This window comes from Semicossyphus pulcher, unplaced genomic scaffold, assembly GCF_022749685.1.
Source record: "Semicossyphus pulcher isolate SPU_LCO1_2020_fin unplaced genomic scaffold, fSemPul1.0.p SCAF_16, whole genome shotgun sequence".
NCBI lineage: Eukaryota > Metazoa > Chordata > Actinopteri > Labriformes > Labridae > Semicossyphus > Semicossyphus pulcher.
Window position 1 is genome coordinate 8,736,799 of NW_027211670.1, and position 21,547 is coordinate 8,758,345.

The 21,547-nt window shown below is 42.7% G+C and overlaps 1 protein-coding gene and 7 non-coding genes across 10 annotated transcripts; 3 read left to right on the forward strand and 5 right to left on the reverse strand.

The window, feature by feature from the left end:
* Positions 1–309: 309 nt before the first annotated feature.
* On the reverse strand, positions 310–18,502 carry rhbdf1b (rhomboid 5 homolog 1b (Drosophila)). 3 transcript variants are annotated; one of them, XM_069664138.1, is made up of 18 exons: positions 18,389–18,502; positions 18,098–18,231; positions 10,111–10,219; positions 8,804–9,010; positions 7,806–7,928; positions 7,430–7,572; positions 7,061–7,315; positions 6,845–6,956; positions 6,677–6,751; positions 5,459–5,620; positions 5,123–5,223; positions 4,909–4,972; positions 4,725–4,819; positions 4,462–4,537; positions 2,936–3,036; positions 2,697–2,850; positions 2,355–2,578; positions 310–1,256 (listed from the first exon to the last, which is right to left on the reverse strand). In XM_069664138.1, the coding sequence occupies exons 1-18, from the start codon at positions 18,500–18,502 to the stop codon at positions 1,061–1,063; spliced, it is 2,445 nt and encodes an 814-aa protein (XP_069520239.1). In that variant the 3' UTR covers positions 310–1,060. The 3 variants fall into 3 exon arrangements, with proteins under 3 accessions (XP_069520239.1, XP_069520241.1, XP_069520240.1); XM_069664140.1 differs by having other exon boundaries at positions 9,991–10,219; XM_069664139.1 differs by lacking the exons at positions 18,098–18,231; positions 18,389–18,502 and adding an exon at positions 14,450–14,618.
* On the forward strand, positions 3,156–3,249 carry trnai-uau (transfer RNA isoleucine (anticodon UAU)). Its single transcript has 2 exons — positions 3,156–3,193; positions 3,214–3,249. It is a non-coding gene; the product is annotated as a tRNA-Ile (tRNA).
* Positions 3,775–3,868, forward strand: trnai-uau (transfer RNA isoleucine (anticodon UAU)). Its single transcript has 2 exons — positions 3,775–3,812; positions 3,833–3,868. It is a non-coding gene; the product is annotated as a tRNA-Ile (tRNA).
* Positions 4,234–4,327, forward strand: trnai-uau (transfer RNA isoleucine (anticodon UAU)). The gene is made up of 2 exons: positions 4,234–4,271; positions 4,292–4,327. It is a non-coding gene; the product is annotated as a tRNA-Ile (tRNA).
* A 417-nt stretch (positions 18,503–18,919) lies between the features above and the next one.
* On the reverse strand, positions 18,920–19,013 carry trnai-uau (transfer RNA isoleucine (anticodon UAU)). Its single transcript has 2 exons — positions 18,976–19,013; positions 18,920–18,955 (listed from the first exon to the last, which is right to left on the reverse strand). It is a non-coding gene; the product is annotated as a tRNA-Ile (tRNA).
* A 527-nt stretch (positions 19,014–19,540) lies between these two features.
* Positions 19,541–19,634, reverse strand: trnai-uau (transfer RNA isoleucine (anticodon UAU)). The gene is made up of 2 exons: positions 19,597–19,634; positions 19,541–19,576 (listed from the first exon to the last, which is right to left on the reverse strand). It is a non-coding gene; the product is annotated as a tRNA-Ile (tRNA).
* An 839-nt stretch (positions 19,635–20,473) lies between these two features.
* On the reverse strand, positions 20,474–20,567 carry trnai-uau (transfer RNA isoleucine (anticodon UAU)). Its single transcript has 2 exons — positions 20,530–20,567; positions 20,474–20,509 (listed from the first exon to the last, which is right to left on the reverse strand). It is a non-coding gene; the product is annotated as a tRNA-Ile (tRNA).
* Positions 20,568–21,198: 631 nt separating this feature from the next.
* On the reverse strand, positions 21,199–21,292 carry trnai-uau (transfer RNA isoleucine (anticodon UAU)). The gene is made up of 2 exons: positions 21,255–21,292; positions 21,199–21,234 (listed from the first exon to the last, which is right to left on the reverse strand). It is a non-coding gene; the product is annotated as a tRNA-Ile (tRNA).
* Positions 21,293–21,547: the final 255 nt, after the last annotated feature.

A 21,547-nucleotide genomic window follows, 5' to 3' on the forward strand; every position in this document is an offset into this window, starting at 1 on the left:
ATTATTTTCACTGAGTATTGTCCTTCTTTGGATTTGTTTGAACTGTGGATTTCACTGTATATCAGCATTATTCAAATGATTATAATGGCTTAAATAAAGATTTTAATGAAGGGATATGCTGGTTTTGTCGAAGTGACGTTAGTACACAGCAGGCTCCAGTGGTGCAGTCAGTCAGCGTGTGGTACCTATAAGACAGTAACCTGCAGAGTGATGCTAAGACTATTAGATCAAGGCTCACCTGGAGCAGCTGAGTATTAGATATCTGTCTGCATCATTTTCATCAGGTAACAAACAGACAGAAATATTCAATGTCACTTGTTGTGTTTATTGTCAGGTAGCTAAAACGCCACCAAATTGAATAAAAAAACACAGATTCACCTCAGTAACAGCCAATCACAATGGACCATATGAACATACAAGTGCACTGTGTAACACACGGTGAATATAAAAACAATCCATTTGTGATTTAAGTGCATTAGAAGGCTGTGTGGGAAACTACAGTTTCCAGTGATACAAAACAAAATGAAGTAAAAACTTTTCTACATGATTTTCTCTGATTGTGAAAAACAGTTTCTGCAGAGCAACCGGACCACAAATGTCAGAAACGTCCGACACAAACTGATACATGGCACGAAAAGACACGTGTATGTGGTGTGTCAATAAGGCACATTTAAGTCTAATTCTTGGTGACAAAACAGTTCGGACATCAGTAAAAAAGTAGAAAACAAAAATTCGCTGCAGCTGTTTCAGGCTGCTCCGTTCCTGTTGGCCACTGAGGGGTGCTGTTACGTCCATTTTACCACAGAAGAGAGGTGAATCATGTGGAAGGATTAGCCCAGCTATAGATCAGTCACATATATCAGTCAACTTTACATCATTAATTCTGTTCACATGTGTGTGAATCTTTTCCATCAAATGTCTGTATTTCTTTTCCAAACAGAAACACATAGAACGACGTGAAATCCTGAAATACTGCTCGATACGTCAGGACGAATGTTTGTTCTCAGACAAGATGCACCGCTGTAACACTTTTGCCTTTGAATATTCCAAAGGCTGCCGTTCAGAGGAGGTGCGCGTTCAGGTCGTACTTCTCGCAGAACTTGTCCGTGATGGGGATGCAGGTGAGGTACTCGCACCAGTCGCACTTCACAGGGTAGACGTAAAAGAGGACGGCCAGGGCGGAGAGCAGACCCAGGAAGACCAGAAGGAAGACGCAGATCTGGACCCGTTTCCGGTACATGTCAGAGCGCCCGAAGCTGAGGAGGAGAAACCAGCGTTACTCATTTCATGGTGGAGTTTGAAGGGCAAGACTTGGGGGTCTTAGGATCAATGTGGAAAGTTTCATTATGGAAATGTGTTTCACCAAACTACCTAGCTAAAACTCACAACCTCGGCATGACTCCGCAGGTTACTGTCTTATAAGTACCGCGCGCTGACCGATTGCGCCACTGGAGCCTACACTGCTAATATTAATGCTATTATACTCGTTACCTTCCCTTAGATTCATAATAACTAGCTCAGCTGCTTTTTACTTGGTTTTATTTGTTTTATCCTTGTACACATTGTGGCTTCCTCCTGAAGAGGTGCAGTCTTGAGCCAGGCTAAATGCTAAGCTAAGATAACTGTCGCTAACATCAATTTTGACATGAGTGGCACAATGTGTGTAATGTAACCTCTGTCCTTTTAAAGTACATTTTAAACTGTTCAGTTAAGTTTTGTTCATGATACTGCCCCCTTCTGGTTTTTTATTAGCATTAGCTTTAAGTGTGTTCGCGGACAGTCTGCTTCTGCTTCTCCTGCTGCACAATTATCTCACTACATTGTTTCCTTGTGCGCTATTTGTCTGTAAGTACTGTGTTTTGACTTCTGTGATGTTGGAGGTAGACATGATTCAGTTTTTTTTTTTTTAGAAGATTTAAAAGTAGTCAACTGGTAGCTAGCAGAGCTGTAAGCTAGCAGTATGACTCAGCATTTTCAGTTATGTAGATTTGTGGCCTTACGTTCTGCCTTATTGTGTGTAGTTGTTATTTTCTAATTAAGTATACAATTTGTGCTTTGTAGCAGCTTTACAAATTGTAAAATTAATATCATGAAAGTTACATCTTGTTCTTAATGAAGGACTTAAAACTGTTAGCTTACTGCCTAGCTTTAAATATCAGCAACTCAAAGCAAGGACAGTTAACTCCAGCAACAATTCCTATAACTCCAGCTATATTACTTCACTCTTTAGCTAAAGAGAGTGACTGGCTATTTTTACTGTAAAACTATACACGGACATAGAAAGCACAAATACATCCTCTCTGTGAGCAGATCACAGAGCACACAAGAAACACAAATATCCCTTCCTTGCCTACCTGATGTATGGCAGGAAGGCGAAGGAAAGGAAGAATCCTGATATGAATCCGCAGACGTGGGCAAAGTTGTCGATCCAAGGAAGCAAACCGAAGGAGAAGAAGAAGACTGAGATGGCCAGGAGCTTTGCAAAGGCCCGCCATGGTCGCTCCAGGATCTGCCAGCTCTGAAACAGCTCCACGAACAGGCAGGCCAGGATGCCGAACTGACTGCCTGCAGGACCCACCTGAGACAGAGGAAAGAAAAAGAGGAGACGGTTTCTTAAAGACAAAAGTTTGGGGTTTTTATCACACACAACAGAAACAGTTTCTTGAGTATAGTTGGCTGTGAGGGTGACACTGTACCTCGGCTCTGTAGGGCAGAAATATGGCTGAGGCCAGGTTGCCTGTGACGCCGCTCAGCATGTAGATGATGGAGATTCTCAGCCAGCCAGCCAGCTTCTCTATGTCTCTCAGCACTGTCATCTGGAAAAACACAGACACCAGGCAGTGCAGGATCCTACAGACACAGACAATAACATTATTATTAATGTTGACCAGAATCCACCTGATATCTTAAAATATACAGCTTTAATTTAACCCACCCCGCATGGAGAAAGAGAGACAGCCAGAGTCGAGAGAACTGGTCCGGGATCTCCGGGTTAAGGAAAGGCAGCAAACCGCACACGTCGTCCATGCAGGCCACCTGGAAGAGAGATACAGAACAGTCAGAACCAGCCTGCAGATCCACTGCTGCCATCTGGTGGAGGAAAACAAGAGTGTTGGAGTAGGTCCAAAGTCCTGTCAATTCATAGCTGAACACAGGCTCCAGTGGCGCAATCGGTCAGCGCGCGGTACTTATAAGACAGTAGCCTGCAGAGTGATGCCGAGGTTGTGAGTTCGAGCCTCACCTGGAGCAGCAGAGTTTTAGCATGGGTGCTGAATTAAAATGACTCTCTGAAAAAGCTCACAATGGTTGCAAGGCTTATAGAAAAGATAGGCCCAAGCCACATCTCCACCTGTGTGGGCCATTGACATAAACTGGTAAGTCCAGATAATCACACTGCTTCTTGAAAAAGGTTCTGAAACTTCTCAAACAACAACAAAGGCTGCAGCCTCTGCTTTGATGCTTTCTGCTTTTTAGTGCAGAGAAAAACAACAACATGTTGATGTTTCATCTAAAAGCAATGTTAAAGTTATTCCAGATCAAGTTATACAACTTCCAGTCTTCCACTAAAACTTGCTGATATAAGCTTTTAATGCAAGTTCAGTTATCTGGAATCAAGAAATCCCAGTGTGTTCATCCGACGTTATTTATTAGCTTTTGAAAAGGTTGCATTGTCAAAATGAAACATTCTGTACAGCATGACCAAATGAGAGACTTATATTAGAAATAGAGAGTAGAAATAAATCCAAAGTCCTGTCTATTCTCAGCTGTTAACAGGCTCCAGTGGCGCAATCGGTCAGCGCGCGGTACTTATAAGACAGTAACCTGCGGAGTGATGCCGAGGTTGTGAGTTCGAGCCTCACCTGGAGCAGCACCTGAAGTAAGATGATTCACTAAAAACCAAGATATGGGCCCAAGCCACATTTCAACCCTCCAACAATACAACCATCCAATATAAAGATAAACGGGACGCTTTATCATCACACAATGCACAACAGATATGCAGGTAGACAGCCCTGAGCCCTCACACACTTAGTGGGAACATGGAGAATGGGAGCCATTCACATAAACTGGTAAATCCAGATAATCACACTGCTTGTTGAAAAAAGTGAATTCCTAGTGTTTATCTGACATGATTCATTAACTTTTGAAGATGTTTAATTATCAAAATAGAACATTCTGTAAAACCTCATCTACTAAGAGAGACTCATTTTATGAATTCCTATCAGATGTCAGGCTCCAGTGGTGCAATCGGTCAGCGCGCGGTACTTATAAGACCGTAACCTGCGGAGTGATGCCGAGGTTGTGAGTTCGAGCCTCACCTGGAACAGCAGAGCTTTAACTTCAGTTGCCCATATGCATCACCGATCAGGTAAGAATGCAACTGTAGTATAAGGTTTGTGAATGTTAGATTGGTCTCAGGAAAAGTAAAGTGTTAGTGTGCGAGCACTCTGTTTGTCCTACCTGTGAGCAGAGAGTCGCCTCCTCGTGGAAGTAGCCGTGCATGAAGTCACAGTACTCTCTAGAAGTGATTTCACACCTAGAACATGAAACACATCATTACCTTGCAGAAAAAGTGATTGAAGTTTTGCTGACTGTTTAAAAGGCCCGTCAGTTTCACTTGTGATGTTAAACATTTTGTATATACCAGCTCGGCTTTTGTCGTTTCGTGGTAAAAGTCAAACATGTCTCCTGACTCCTGTTGCGTTCAGGGTCATTGATCTTACCGTCCTTTGGTTCCGATGCAGCAGGGCCGGCCTGTGATGGTGCAGTCGATGTGGGGGAGGTTGGTGTGATTCCCAGAGTTGTACCTTGTGCAAACCTGCAGATCAGAAGCAGAGGAAAAGGTTTTGTCTTTGGTTATCGTTAATAATATATCAGCTTAAAAGCTTAACGTGTGCGTTTACTTACTGGCCACTTGGTAATGTCATTGGGCCACTCGTGAGGAGAAACTGAGGCTGGCTCCAGACAGATTCTACAAAAATGAAAGGAAACACTTAAAATGTATGTATGTAAAATTTTAATTAATGAGAGCGACTGAGCTGCAACAATAACATGATAACTATGAAACATTTACACTGAGTCATCACGATTAAAACACAAGCATAATGATCATCTATGTTACCTGGGGTCCTGATGGCAGACTGCCCCGTGTTGGCGGAGCGTACCATTCAGATAGGGAGCACTGGGGTGCTGAGGCCACTTCACCCACACAGCCAGAGTACTCTGCAGGAAAACACAGACAGATGGAGGGAAAGAAAGCATGTTATTCTGTATTCATTGTGCTTGTGCTGTTACTACAACATAATGTTGCTGCTTAAAGATGCTCCATGTACAATTTTTATCCCATTTATTGCTGTTAAATGAAATAGAAGTCAGAGAAGAAGTTATCTCCAATATAATATGGTCGAACGGGCCAGGTCCAAATGAGCATTTGAAGTCTTGAGCTAGTTTCACTCACCGAACACTCCTCCTGTACAGTCTGCAGGCAGCCCGAGCGATCGTTCCTCACACAACAGCCGGACTCTCTCTCTCTCGCTCTCTTCTCCTGGATCAGTTTGTGGATCTCTTGATCTTGACGCATGCACGGGGAGAACTTGGCTCCCAGGTGGATCAGTGCCTCCTGCAGGACAGCGGGGATGATGTCAGAGCATGGTGAGGGTGTGGATCTAGAGTAAGTGGTTCTCAAGCAATCACCGAAACAGCCCTCAAATCACCTGTCATGTTCCAAATACGTTCAATTTAGTAGTTTTTTAACTGGTTAGCAATTAAAACCACTGCCATTAGATATTTTCATTAACAAATTGCAGCTCTTTTAACTTATTCTGCTTTTTGCTAACTATTCCAACCATTTATCCATCATTTTAGCTGTTGCAAATCTTGCCTTTATCCATCCATTTATTTCAACCTTTTATCCATTTAGCTATGTCAACAAAAATGTATTAGCACTGTAGGCTAATTATGCTAGCTTTTAAGCTCATGTTAGCTATTTCATCCATTTAAAACCAATACATTTTCTAACATTTACTATTACTTACGCTTAGCAACTTATCAATAAATCCATTACTTATTGCTAAGTATCTATTTTTTAACCGTCTACTTAAAGCTCATGTGAGGAACTTTTGGTTTGTGTTGATTTTGGCGCCCCCTGTGGATAAAGCTGTACCTCTTATCTCTTACATGCCTATATGGTGTTTTTTCACAAAAAAATCTCCCCCTGCTTCCTTTAACAGTCATGTGTGTCACTCATTTTAAATGTTTGCCTTGGAAAATGTAAACAAAGTCAGCGTGCAGTTAATCGCTTCATCTGACACCCACCCCCCGGCAGCGGTTTCAGCATTAAAAATAACTATATAGAAATAATCAATCTTGTCGCTGATGGTCTGGTTTGCTTCTGTAGGTCTTATTGTGTAACCAGAATTAATTTCAGTCTGTTTCATAAGCAGCGAAAAACACCTCACAGGAGCTTTAAGTGATATTTCCATTACTTTTAGCTAACTGCTAAGACCTCTCTGCTTCACATTAACAGTGTGAGTTAATTTTTTCAGGTAACTTCCCAGGTAAATTACCACTGATTGAGGTTTACAAATCTATTGAATAGAATTGAAGGCATTGAATTGGAGCTATTCCCATTTCGACCATTGCCCTTAGCTGATAGAAGACAGAAGATAATACTTACTGAGCTTGGACCCACCCAGAAGTTTTGTTGTTGCACAAACTTGACGTTTTCATAAACTCCCTTGTTCCTCAACACCTAAAAAAAAATACAAAGTAGGATTATTAATATTAATCAGTTCCCCAACAACGTGCAATTGTTATCATAATAAATGTTGTAAAATACACTCACAGAGTCGACAGTTTCATGTTGTGAGAAACCCACAGGTGCAATGCCGTAGATGGTGACTGCCAGAATGGTGATGAGCAAATGGACGAATGTGATCCAGTAAGTAAAAAAAGGCCTGCAGAGAACAGAAGGAGATGTTCATGATCAATTTGTTGGAAGAAAACTCTATTTAATTTGAAATCAGAGGAAAGTCGTGCTCCAATTAAAATCAAATCTAACCTGTGATCGTCCATGTCCTCGATCTGCCTTTTGACAAAGCTGTCGATGCGCTTGCGGTACGATCTGTTTGTGAGACGACCGACCATGCCGAGCCCGTAAGGCCTCTTCTCTTTGGCAAACAGTCTCTTTACAGGAACCACAATCCTCTGACCCCGCTGCTGATGGTTGTTGGCGCTCACCACTTCCTGTTTCAGACGCACCCTCGGTTGGACAAGGGAGCCATCTTTTGCCTTTCGCCATCCTCGCTCTAAGGGCCTGGATGGAGGAGGTCATTGTGGAACGTGTCAGTCATGGCATGATATCATAGCCCTGCAGTATGTCAGAAGTTCATACATGCATGTAAATATCAATCAAAAAATATGAACACACAGCATGAGGTGACTCCTCTCCAGTTCGTTCTTGTCGAGCGCACTTCCTGTGAGCTCCCTCTCGTCCGGCTGTTTGAGGTCAGCCTCCGAGGGTGTCTCGAAAACTTCATCAGCGTAGCTGGACAACTCATCCTGCAGGCCGTCCTATAGAGATAAAAACTAAGTAGGTAGGAATTCAAAGCCGAACCACTTGGTTTGTAATAGGGCACAAAAGGTCCTGACATGGCAAGAGCCAATATATACCTAGAACTACAGCCTTTTGATTGCATGCCTTTGCCTACCAGTCAGCCATTAGTGGTCTATCTCAGAATGACAGGGTAACTATGACCAGGACAGGGAATATGTTTGCAGTGTATGGAAGTGCATCCCCTGCTCACTCTGGTGAAGAAGGAAGTGTCGAGATCATCGGGGAAGTCCGCAGTGTCGTCTTCAAAGAAACTAGGAGGCATGAAACTCCGTCTGCGACATCGCCCGGGGGTGCTCTCGCCTAACGTCCGACCCTGACACACAGGATCACACAAACAACATCTTTATTTTCAACATTAACTGTAATGCCAAAAAGGGTAGACGCTGCAGAATCTGCCAGGATGGAGAAATCCTGGGCCTGACAGTTTATCTGGGGGAATCCCCAACTGTGCTTTTACTTTCTCAATAATCTGAGTGTTACGCAGCAGCACAGGCCTCTGTGTGGATTAGCTGTACTCGTACGGTATATCCAATCCAGCAGATAGCCGAGCGCTGTGTGTGTTATCAAGGACCATCTGCCAGTGAAACGCCCCCAGTAACCCCCGCTCATCAACACACTAGCAGATACTCTCACTGAGCAACCATTCATCCCTTTACATATGTGAAAGCAGCAAATGGGCTACATTGGCAGAGGCATCAGCGCTCTACTGTAAGACATTTCCCATTGGTTTAATCTGCAGTAAAACCAGCTGATCTCATGTTTTATATAACATACACACACATAGCTGCACCTACATGAATGCAGGTACACACATACAACACATCTTGTCATATATGTGGAGGACAGGGATACATCAGAGTTTAACAGATGTCGTTTTTCTAGGAATACCTCCACAAAAACATACGTGACAGAGCTTATAAAAGAGCAAAGCATTAATTCATCCTGAGCTCAATCACCATTTATCTGCAATAAAGACTGATAATGATCTACAGCTGTAGTCTGAACTGTTGCATTCACATTGTGCAGAACACATAAGTATTCAAAGCTCTCGGCGGCTGGCAGGAGCTTTAAAGTTTAAAAAAGCAGACAAAGAGTTCAAAGCACAGATTATGCTAAACACTGAATATTTGGTGACTAAAGTTTTTTCAAACAAAAAAACGACTGCGTAAAGTTTAAACAATCAAACACCTTCATTAGCGCTGCTGCAGCCTTGAGACTCATGACTGCGACAGACTCCCGTTTGCGTCGTCTTGGCAACCGGTTGAGGCCGGAGCGGGAGCTGGAAAAGGAGCAGAGGGAGGCGGTGCCGGGCGTGAGGGGAGTTTGCGGGACGCTCAAGCCATCTGCTTCTTCCGCCATGCGGAAGGCACGACCACGTGCCAGCGGGTCTACGATCTGCGCACACACACGTGAACAAACACACACACACACACAGACACACACACACACACTGAGCAGGTATGCGCTGGTTTATCAAAATTTTTTTCATACTCAATTGTCAAGCTACAAACAACAGTAAACACACAGCGGCAGAATAAGCACACATCTAAGCTAGGGTTAAATTGATTTTTTAAAGACAAAGGTGCCTAATCAATAACTCTTATTGGCAGAGAATTGATTTGAAGAATATTAGAGTTAGCAATAAACTTTTTTTTGTTATTTAAGGGGATAGTTTGGATATTTGGACACTAAGTTGTCAGTAGTCTGTTTTTTATGGTGGTGATAAAAACATTAAAGTCAAAAGATAAGATGTGAGCCAAACACAGCACATAAGGGCACTTGCTAGAATGATATGAGCTAAAAGCATAATTTATGGAGAAAAAATAGCTTTTATTAACTTATTTCTTAGGATGTATATACACATTTGTAAACTAACATTTCAGAATTCCATTTAGATTTTTTTTGTTTTCGTTTTTATTACATGCTATTTCATAGTTTTCAGACCGCAAACAAAAAACACTACAAAGCTAACCAAGTAAGCTAGCTTGCGGGCTATCTTAAGTTAAATAACAATGTCTTATGGGTTAAATTAATGATAGTTATTTATTGAGTTATTGCTGTTAGATAATTATTTTCTACACCACCACCAGATTAATGCTAATAGTGCTATGGTAGTTCTTATGCCTGTGTACACTTTTGACATTCAAAGCCAACTTCACAAGAAAATTGTTTTGCTTAGTAGTTCAATAATACATCAATTCAACCCTAGGAAAGATGACAAAGCACTTTGGCAAAGCAAGCACTGAAAATGTAATGTAAAACACAGAAAATCAGGTGAAAGAGTGAGGGAGAAAATGTGATGAAGGAAGAGGTGATTATAAAGGTTATTCCATTTAATCCTCCATCCATCTATGGTGCCCCAGGCGCTGGCCTACCCTCTGCATGCCATAGTGGTGGTGACTGGGGTGGTGGGGTGGGAGGTAAAGGGGAGGAGGGGTCTCAGTGCTGGCCAGGGAGAGGTTGTCTTGGCTGTGGAGCTCCATCTCCCTCATCACCTGCGGCTTTAGACCCCCATAAAGATGGCTGCAGTGCTGCAGGCTCTTCCTCCTCCATCGCTGCGTGCTGTCGCTGTCTTTGCTCACCCCAAACCAGTCGGCCGTACCCCTGAGGAGAGGACGGACTCTGGTTAGTACAAAAAAACTGAATATGTTTGTCTGGTTAAGAAGCGCTACATGACAAATTCTGAATGACCAGCATCATAGACTGTATAAAAAGACAGTGAAGTGAAGCCAAAACATCTCTGTAGCCCCCTGCTGACTGGCTGCAGTATAGGTCATCAATCCCGCCTCCTCCATGTTATCAAATAGGACATGAGTCAAACTATAAAATCAAAATACACGCCAAATACATTTTTCTCAAACATGGTTTCTGTCATTATAATTAGTTCTTATCATGCTGATTTATGTCCAAGTGTTCATATTTAATTGTAATTAGTTATTTGATGCTGTAAAAAGGATGATTGACGGCTCTGTTGACAAATACGGCTCCTGCAGCCGATCTGTTCCGGATTAGCATCTGTGAACGTCTGCTTCAGACCAACACAAAGAAGCTGTTCTGCTGTTGAATACGCGGACGTTCCGAAATCTTTGCTGGGTTTTTTTCGGTCATTCAAGTCTCCACCCGCCGATCTCTACTGTGCAGCTCTGGCTCCAGAAACGTTACCAATGCAAGATGGCAGCGCTTATCACAGCGGCTATTTTGTTTTCAATTTCGTACAATGAGAGCAGATGGAGACGCATGTTTGGTACATGACTAAGAGTCTACCGCCATGCTAATGCTAGCATGCTAAAATAATCTCAATGCCAATGCTAACACTCTGATACTGAGCTAGTATACCATTTGCCATGTTCATCATCTTAGATTAGTGTTTTTAGCATGCTAACATTTGCTAATTAGCACTTAAAAATAGAGCTGAGGCTGATGGGAAAGCTACTCCTGCTTTAAATGTCTGACTTTGCCGAGAGCCCTTTTGTACAATTTAGGTAGCTATTAAAGAATATAAAACACAATATAAGTAGAATCATCTAGACAAACTTTCTTATCAACTACCAAAGAAAATAAAACAACAATCATCACAGACTTCTTTTCCAAGTTTTAGCCTTCATAAAATCACATTGAGTATCTTTTGGATGATTGAGCTGTACCTCCCTCCTGATTAGCAGAACAATGCACTGATTAGTTGATTGATTGCAGCTGCTTGTTTAGGATTAGTTGACGATTTAATTGGTTCATTTGTTGATTGCTTTCTTGTCTCGACTGATGCAGAAACCTAAAAATGTAAAAAGACATCTGGTTTCACAGTCTTTAAATACGGAACATTTCGCTAATGTACCGTCAACAAAATCCAAAATACCATTATAAAAAACAATTTAATATACACAACAAGACAGGAAGTTAAGACAGAAAAGGACTGCGTAGGGCAGGCAGGGTATATGAAACTCATGCAATATCTTCAGCTATTAGGTTTACTTCAATACACAAATCAGCTTAAACTTTATTCTGGATTAAGGTTAAGTGATGGATGATGAAAACACGATCACATGTTGGCTGGCTTCAGCTGTAGTACACAGCGACTCTTATATAACAACATATCAGACTTAGCCATCCTCATAAACTCAGCTCACTCTTTCTACTCCATCTTTTTCTTTCTCTGTTAATGTGTACATGTTTGATTACATGGACACGACTAATCCAGGCTGAACCTAAAACACTGTCTAGATCCTTACACAACCTCCTGGCCTCGGCTCTGTGAGCAATAAAGAAGCAGATGTTGCCTGACAGTCCTGCAGCTGACATGACTGTGTTTGTTTCTCATTTAAACTCAATAAATGTGCATTCAATGTGCGCACCCAGGTCTCTGTTTTTTTCCATGTCTGCGTGTCAGGCAGCGTGTTCATGAGGGGGAGACCAAACTGGGGGAACTGTTTGGAGAGCAGAACACTCAGTAATAAACACTCGAGCCTTATCATCAAGGACGCCAGCTGGGGAAGCCTTTTAAGGCTGCACAGGGGCAAGGAGGGGGGCGGCGCGGCGCTGATTGTTGTCCCTCCTGACAGGAATGTCTGAGAAAGGAGACGTGTTTGGGAAAGCAGGAGGTGTATTTAGAGAAACTAGAGAGGAGGAGGACAGGAGGTCAGAATATGTAAATAATTGAATGATAACTCATTAACAGAACATTCCAGAAAACATGATTCAAACGCTCGCCCTTGTTGTGAAACAAAGCCGGCTTTAAGATTGTTTGTGTGTGTTTGTTTATAAGCGTGCTCCAACAAGAACACATTTCATGTTGCCCACACGAAACCATAAATTAAATATTTCACGTCTTATTGACGACAGTGCAAATCCATTGCCAATCAAAGATTAAAGCCACGTTAAGCCGCATGAATGAGCTCGTATCCTCAAGGTAAGGCTGGTGCACTTGAAGCCGTAATCTGATGTTCTGTAATTACAGGCTTTGGCTGCATTTATTTCATCAGGGGGGAAAGGTGGAGGGACAAATCTTAGAACAATCACTGAATGAGCAGAAACAGAACAAACAGATGATTATGAATATTAATGAAAGGTACTGAATTTTCTGACTAACAACAGGGTTTTAATAACCAAAAATCGTTGTTTATTAACGGGAAAATTATTATACACTGCCATGTGTCCATGGCTGAAATGATCATCTTTTATTCTTTCATCATTTGACTTGTTTAATTTGTATATTAGGGCTGCACAGTGGTGCAGTGGTTAGTGCTGTTGCCCCACAGCTAGAAGGTCACTGGTTAGAATCCCAGGTCAGACAAAGTGGGCTTTTCTGTGTGGAGTTTGCATGTTCTCCCCGTGCATGCGTGGATTCCCTCCTGGCTTCCTCCCACAATCCAAAAACATGCTTGTTAAGCTAATTGGGGAATCTAAAATCGCCCGTAGGGACTCTTGACAGCTGGGATTGACTCCAGCGCCCACTGCAATCTGAACAGGATAAGCGGTATAAATAATGGATGGATGGATGGAATATATTTATATAATAATATTATACTAATCCGTGTACTCAAAGTTACAGTTTTAGATAGATATCCATTCAGATATACAAGAAAACGCAAATACATTCATATCCGTTACAGTAATTAAATTATAATGACATGTGGTTATGCTGTATTCACTTTTGATACTTTTCATATATTTTGCTGCGATTAGAGTTAATTTCATAATTTTATTTTGATAAAATCATACAAGCATTTAAAGACATAATCTCGAAGATTTTCTTTTAAATAAATCGGGTAAGTCACTATCTATCGCCGAATGAGATAACACAACAGTGATTGAGCCAATGGCCCACTGATGAAAGTCTTGTTTTCCATCATCCAGCAGTGGTTGGTCTGCCAGAGAGGGTAGGCGGAGCTAAGCGGCTGCTTCTCCGGTCCCTGCAAGTGTTGCGAGTAAACAGTAATCTACTATGGCTGAACAAACAAAGAAAAGATGGATGACTACAAATATAACTTCAAAAAGAAGTGAAAATCCAAAGAAAAAGAAACAAACTCGACGCTCAGATGAAGGCAAACAGTCTAAAAAGGAAAGCGACCGTCAGCGAGGAAAATCAAGAGTTACAATGAGAGCCAACAGTGGACGTCACACATGTGCCGCCAAAAAAGAACGAAACTGAGATTTTTGGGATTATATTTTTAAAAGAGCAGCTACACATTTTGGGAATTACGCTTGTCAACAAGCAAAGACCTAAATGATATACATTGATGCTACTCTCAAAAAGATGGTTAGCTTAGCTAAGCACAAAAACTGAAAACAGCGAGCTTCAGACAAAGGTAACAAATGCTGGTTACCAAGCGTTTACACTGTTTGCAATGATTAATCCAATGAGTTGTAACATGTTAATGAGGCACTGGAAGGCAGATTTCTTCACCATTGGAAAGAGGCAGGAAAGCTGTTCCTTTTAAGCTAAGCTAAGCTAAGTTAAGCAACAGACACGAGGGTAGTATTAGTTATCTTATCTAAGTCTATTCCAAAAATCTCAAACTATTCCTTTAAATGTCTAAAAACTGCCCCCCCTCTGCTAATGTGGGCAACATTAGGACATGTTTTACATAAGTATGTTAGCAATCATAAAAACATCTGCAAAACCACAAACATAAGACTTAAAGCTTTTAAAATAAGAGCTGCAAGTCTGAGCTAAATCTTTATCTTTATCTATTTTATTTCTAAAAATCCCAAATCCTCGACAATAAACATCAACAAAGGATTTGCTCAACATTTCCACCCGCTGGCCAAAGTGCTCCAAGCTGACTCACATCAACATCAAGCATCATCTGCCAGTAATTCACGCCACAGCACACTGACCTGTCCAGTGAGCTCCACGAGGGGCTCAGGGTCTGGGTCATACCTGAGGGGGGCAGGGACTGTGTGGCCGAATCTCCTCCATCATCCCCATCACTACCACACTGTCCCCGCTTACCCCCGGAGCAGGATTAAACCCCCATCGGCTGAATTGATCCTCGGCAGTCACACATACAACGTTCCATGAGGGGATTTCCCTGATATCCAGGCCAGTGTTACCTTGTACAACTCGCTGTTATGCAAAGAGAGGATGATCACCACATGTCCGGACTTTGTGTAACATCCCCGCGGTGCTCAGCGAGCAGGGAAAGCTGGCGTTTATCTCCACGGTCGGAAGGGAATCTGATCCAAGGAGGGCTTCCAGTCTTCCACCAGCTGGACTCGGTCATACAGAGCACTGATGAGCGGGAAGATCTTAAATTTTCTGACCTTCTGTCACCAGAACAAGTATGACTGTGTGTGTTTGAGGGGGAGTGTGTGTCAGCTGCTGGCCAGCCTCCCAGGATCCCTCCTCGAGCGTAAAAGGATGTGACCTACTGGGCGAGGAAGACAGCAGCTCTGGTCCTTGTCAAACTAAATATCCCCCCCTATCCAGAGCCCCAGAGATCTCCATCAATGAGGTCCTCCTCCCCTCTCTCTTTCTCTCTCTTCCTGGTCTTACACTGAGTACTTGTAAACACCAGCTCTCCCCCTAACACACCAGCACTCGACAGGAAACAGGAGATTAGAAGGAGGCAGAGAAGAAAGATGGTACACCGTACACATTAGGAGGGAGGAGAGAGGGGAGGGAAGGCCGCCGGGACATGCCTGAACATGACCCACACACATACACACTCATACAGAGGTGGAGCACTGCCACAAAGGTTCAGCTCAAACCCCACCTTGCTTTGCAGCGATTTACTCCTGTCAGAGCTTAAAAGAAGTCCAATAGAGCGTGCGAAGTTCAGCTCAAACACCTATCATTACAAGCATCTCTGTGACAGAGATAAATTCTTCTTCTTGATCTTTCAAAATAAAAGACTCCTTAACGTGAGAAATGACTCACAGAGGATTTTTGTGTCCTTAAAAGCCAAAAGTCTAGAGGGAAATCACATCCTGACATACGCTTTGTTTGAAAAGTAAACATTTATACTGTATTTATGCTCTCTTTTCAGGAGGAGCGACCTCAGCTAACCTCTAAAAAGTCCCACACACACAAACTCCGTCTCCATCCTATTTATGTTCTAATAAACATCAAACGCATTAATTCTGTTTTCTGTCTCGCACACACACACGGCTAGTAAACCTCGGCTTGACAAAGTTAAGACATTAAGACGCTCCTTTGAACGCGGCGTCTCTGGGTTTTAGTCGCGACACCGTGTTCAAACATTTACATTCAGTTTGGCGCTTTGAGAGGAGCCGCTTTGATGTGGCCCACATGCTGTGTGAGGCACATAGATAGTCAGTGTGAGTAATTGTATTATTTTGTCTGCCTCAAACCATGTGGCACCTGGACGGATACACTGAGCGTGTGTGGGAAAGCAAATGTGCAGCGTTCATGTGTCATAGACATTCTTTAAAGCCCCACATCTGCGGCACAAAGAGACTACGGTTGGTTTTTGTGTAAAACAAATTGAATACACACAAAGAGGTTAAAAAACTCTATCTTTTTTGAACCTGCCTTATGTACTATTAGATAGCCCCTTCCTCTGATCTGTTGCCTCTGCTCTCTTGAGGAAATGGGTCAGTCTTCCATTCAGGATTTTGTCTCGGTGCTAAATGTTGGCATGACAAATTCAGCCTTACCTCTACACCCAAAATGATATTTACTGCTTTAAAAAAAATACTGCAGTGAAGCTTTACTTTAATTGTGCTGAAAAGACACTTAGGGTGGTATTCATTAAAGGATTGTGCGGCTTTTGCACCCGCAAAACCTGTGCGAATGACACCAAAATTCTGCCCAAAGTGCGCTGCAGAGCAAACAACTTCTCTGTGCTGTTTGCACGTATTTAAATGACTTATTATGCAAATGAGCCTCGTGGCAAAAAGCGTCTAATTCACAAACACCAGCGCTAACGGCACCGCGCAGTTAGCGTGAAAATGTTACCGTCTGCAGAGAGCTGGTGGGAACTGCGGCGCATGATCTGCAATTCTCACTGATCATGACGACAATTCCACTTTTTCAATTTTCTGCCTTTTTTCAGTCTGTAAATAATTTTTTGTCTAGGGATAGACCGATTATCTGATGCATATGCTTAAAGGCATTTAAACAAAGTTAAGTGTTGGAGTTTGTATTATTAAAAATTTTGACGCCAATATTTTCACTTTTACTGCAAATGAATATCGGCTTCAAATATCGGTTATCTGCCTCCTTGACTACTAATAATCGGTATCGGTATCGGCCCTGAAAAAAACATATCGGTCTATCTCTAATTCTGTCATTATTATAATAATTCCACGTGTGTTGACGGTCTGGAGCCACGAGCTGCTGTTGCGAGCTCGCTCAAAGAATGAAGCTGCGTTACAGACAGTGAAACTAGTAAACACCTGTCGAGTCTGGGCTTTACATAAACTGTTAAAAGATCTGCCCCCTCCTCTCTCTGCCCATTATCAATCTGTGGAGTTGAGCTTCGTCAGTGCGGAGCTCGATTAATGTATGAGAGCAGAGAGCATACTGCACAGATGTGTCCTTCGTGTCCTTTTATACCTGCATTGATGTTCCTGGCCTCTTGGGAGCAGCAGAAACAAGCTTTTAACACAATGTACTATTTTAACTTGTTAAAATAATTACAGTCAGCTTCATGTTTGTCACGTCGCAGCATTGGCTGATGCTTTTTAAAGTTGGATAGTCCAGTGAAGAAAGGCAGATAATGAGGGGAGGAGAGAGTGAGGTGGACATGCATCAGAGTTCCCCATTTACACAGCAAAGTACTGCACACGGGAGCATTTAAGTCAGATGTTCACTCTCTGCTCTGCTGTGTTTTGGTCCCCAGGTTTTAGCCCATGAATGTGCACCTAACCTTTTGATCCATTGCTTTAACGGAAAAACAAAACATATAGCTGCTACAATACAAAGGGTAATGGAGTAGAAGGTAAAAGAAACTGTGACAGCTCCAGGTTAGGCCAAAAGCCTATTCAGCTTCTCTTTAAATTTAAATTTAAATTTAAAATAGATAATTCAGCACCTTCAAACTGCTGTTATCACTCCCCTCCCTCCCTCCCTCCTCCACCTCTGCTGTACCTGATGATCTGTTTGGGAATGGACGAACGCCGTCGGGTCAGTATTTTGGGGATGCAGGAGCGCCTCCGGACAGTCGACACCCTCCTCGGGCCCCTCTGACCCTTTGGGGGAACAGTGTTGACCCGCTCAAAGCGCACTCTTTTCTCACTTAACACCCAAAGCAGCATGCAGAGAAGAGGACAGGGAGGCAGCGAGGGAAGAGTGGGTTGTCAATAAGGCAGAAGGAAAGAAAAGGGAGGAGAAAGGAGAGTAAGATTAATTAGTGTTAAATCAGAAAAGCTGCAGATCAATTAGTTTTGTAGATTTATTAGTGAGAATGAATTATTAAAATTAGAGAATATGCAGAAGAGGATTAGCAGCTGGAGAAAATCAGCAGAGAGGAAGGGATAGAACGACTTATAAAGGTGTGCTCGCGTGCGTGCGTGTCTAACCTCTTGATGGATTGGGTAAAGGAGGGTAATCTCTCCAAGGGGGGTCTGAGGTAGTTGTTGGAAGTTTCCAAGGCAGCGATGCGGGTCTGGGGGTTTTCACCTGGCATGCTCACACTGCGCAGGCGCTTCAGCGGCTGCAACACACGCATAAAACACACATAAATATGGACCACAGGTTAAGAGAACAAACCAATCATTTTCACATACATGTTAAAGTTTACATTTATAGTAGTACTTTGATTGTGAGAACAGGTGCACTATTCTGTTTGTAGTTGATTCTTGGGTTGTTACCTGGGTGAGTGTGGGCGTCTCGTCCGGTGTCAGCTGGATGGTCGGAATGTCCAGTTTGAGCCATGGCGGCTTCTTCCTCTGCAGGCTGCTGTTCCTGCTGCCCGGCTCATCCATGCTCGCTAGCTCCCCCTACGCCTGCCAGCTGCACGACACAAGCAAAGGAAATGGACTTACTTTACTAGCCCTCGGGTGCAGACTCACACAGATACAGAGAGGTACAAGCCATGCTATGTCAGAATAATAGAGCTTATGTAGTGATTGACAGACGAAGTTAAATGTCTGCTGCTCCAGGTGAGGCTCAAACTCACAACCTTGGCATGTCTCTGACCGCGCTGACCAATTGCGCCACTGGAGCCTCTGAAAAACAAATAACTATATAAAGATTTAAAAGGGCAGAAACATGCGTTCTGTCTGTTAGCTATAAACAATGTCAAGCGCTGTCTTCTCTAATTTATGTAGAATTACTATCTCTTTGCCGCCTCCAATATCAGCATGATTTTTCCCAGAATGACAGCCAAGGTTAAACTCAGCTGCTCCAGGTGAGGCTCGAACTCACAACCTCAGCATCACTCTGCAGGTCACTGTCTTATAAGTACCTCGCGCTGACCGATTGCGCCACTGGAGCCTGTGTATTGCAGATAATTTAGTGGTGTTTTGGAAGTAAAGCAAGAGTTTCCTCTCACAACTAACTTAAACTACTCTAATTGCAGATGCTAGCAGATGTGCATTTGAATATACAGTATTAAATAAAGACCTTATTGTAAACCTGACCAGTAAAATTAATAGTTGATGCTTTGACATGCCAACAGGAAGATGTCACGTCAGCATGGCGTCAGCTTATATATTGAATGAAAACAACCAGATGTTGTGTCTGCTCAAAAATCACTTTGATTTGATACAAAGAATAAATGACTAAAGGAGCAGCAGAGACACACTGCGGCCTGTAGTTGTGCTTCAACAAGCTCTCATTCATGTCAGATACGATCATGAACCAACTCTACTGCACCACTTCCCCTGCTGTTAGGATGTTCCAGGGTTTGACAGCCAGATTAACACAGACCAGGCTTAGGATAACTATCTTTTCGCCTGTGCCGCTCACACTGACTCAATCTATTTGGGATTTTTCAAGCGATTGACAGGTTAAAACTCAGCTGCTCCAGGTGAGGCTCGAACTCACAACCTCGGCATCACTCTGCAGGTTACTGTCTTATAAGTACCGCGCGCTGACCGATTGCGCCACTGGAGCTTGTGCAAGGGAGCTAATATAGAAGTGTTCTTAAAGGGCTCCATGCTCAATGGGAATCAATGCCCAAACACTTCAGCTTTCCTCTTTTACTTTCTCTTTTAGCTTTGAAAAACAAATGCATGGCATATTTATCACATCGAAAGTGTCACACAGACATTGATGTAAACTCTAGTTTATATTAGATCACATCTCTGTGAAGGTCATCCAGGTCACGGTGATTCTGGACTTGGTTGAAGTTCAAAGACGTATCACCTCTCAAAGGCTTCTTCAGTTCAATCTTTTGCTTTGGGTCCGCTAGTCTCAGCAAATCAATACATAATTGTTCTGATTGATGACCTTTATCCTGTTATGAAACACTTCTACTGTGACAGTAGCGGTCTATCCAGGGTGACAATGCTCTTATCCATAGGGTACGAGGGCCACTGAATGGTTTGACAGGATTAAACAGTAATGTGAATCACTCATCTGATCACTATAGGAGACTTTGAAACAACATTAAAGACAGTGTTCTCTACAACCATCATCTAAACACCAAATGAGGGATGATCTCTTTGAACACGTTCCAACCCTCCTTTACAGTTCCTCCTCACACTCGTGCCAAATGGATCTTCGGTTAGAGCTGAAAGGTCCCTGCAACTGTGTGATGCATGCATCACTTTTACGCACGTCACACAGCTGTTTGAATTAAATGCTTGTAAACTCCAGACCACCACCACAGAGGCAGTGTATTTGTTTTTTTCTGACTGAAGAAGAACTCTGCTTCAGGTGTTTATCTCACAGGTGCATTACCTCAAATGACGTGCTGCTAAAATGATTGACAGACCAAGCTAAAACTCTGCTGCTCCAGGTGAGGCTCGAACTCACAACCTCGGCATGTCTCTGCAGGTTACTGTCTTATAAGTACCGCGCGCTGACCGATTGCGCCACTGGAGCCTGTAGGTATCTTAGAAATGACAGTAGTTTGTGCTTAACTCTACTCTGTTCTATTCCCCAAATATGTTTCTTTTAGTCCATGATGTTCTGTCTAATCAATATTTCCAAAAGCTCATGAAGAATGTCCTATAAACACACTGGGATTTCTTGAATCCCAATAACTAAAGTCTTTGCATCAGGAAGTTGACCTGGAATAACTTTGCTTCTTCATAACGCACCAAGACTTGTATGTTGTTTGTCTCTGTTTTGAAAAGCAGATAGCAGCTTTATGAGGGCCAAGGCCTTAGACCCCCAAATATTAACAAAGCAAGCACTTGGAAGTTTATCTGAAGAGTTCTTTGTATTCTCAGTCACACATCTTATTAGGATTTACATTTATGGCTCTTGTGACTTTTTGTAGTCTGATAAAAATGTGTGAACACTGTCATGTCTTGACACTAGTACAGACCAGAGGGCCCTGTGGCTTTCTTTCTTTTAATTTAATGGCAGTTTGCTGTGTTCAGTGCATCACATGATGTCCCTTTAATGTGTTCCAGTGATAACACTTCTGGCTTATACCATCGAGACGTCAGGCTTTCAATCTCAGTGTGCTTTTCAGAGTCATCTTTATTCACTCATGCTAAAACTCTGCTGCTCCAGGTGAGGCTCGAACTCACAACCTCGGCATCACTCTGCTGGTTACTGTCTTATAAGTACCGCGCGCTGACCGATTGCGCCACTGGAGCCTCTGCTGAGTGGACAATACATTAGTGATTTGAAAGGGCAGCAGTGCAGCGATACTTCAACACCACAAGATGGTGCTGGAAGTCTCATAGGTTAGACTTCCTTCATGTACTCAGACAGGAATTCTCAATGAACAGAGCAGACGGACCAGGAGGAAATTATTCCGTTGCGTTCTGCAGGCCATTTAACAGCAACTAGCCCGACAGAGAGACCATGATAGATCGAACAAACACGAACAGAGGGAAGCCGCAGATTTT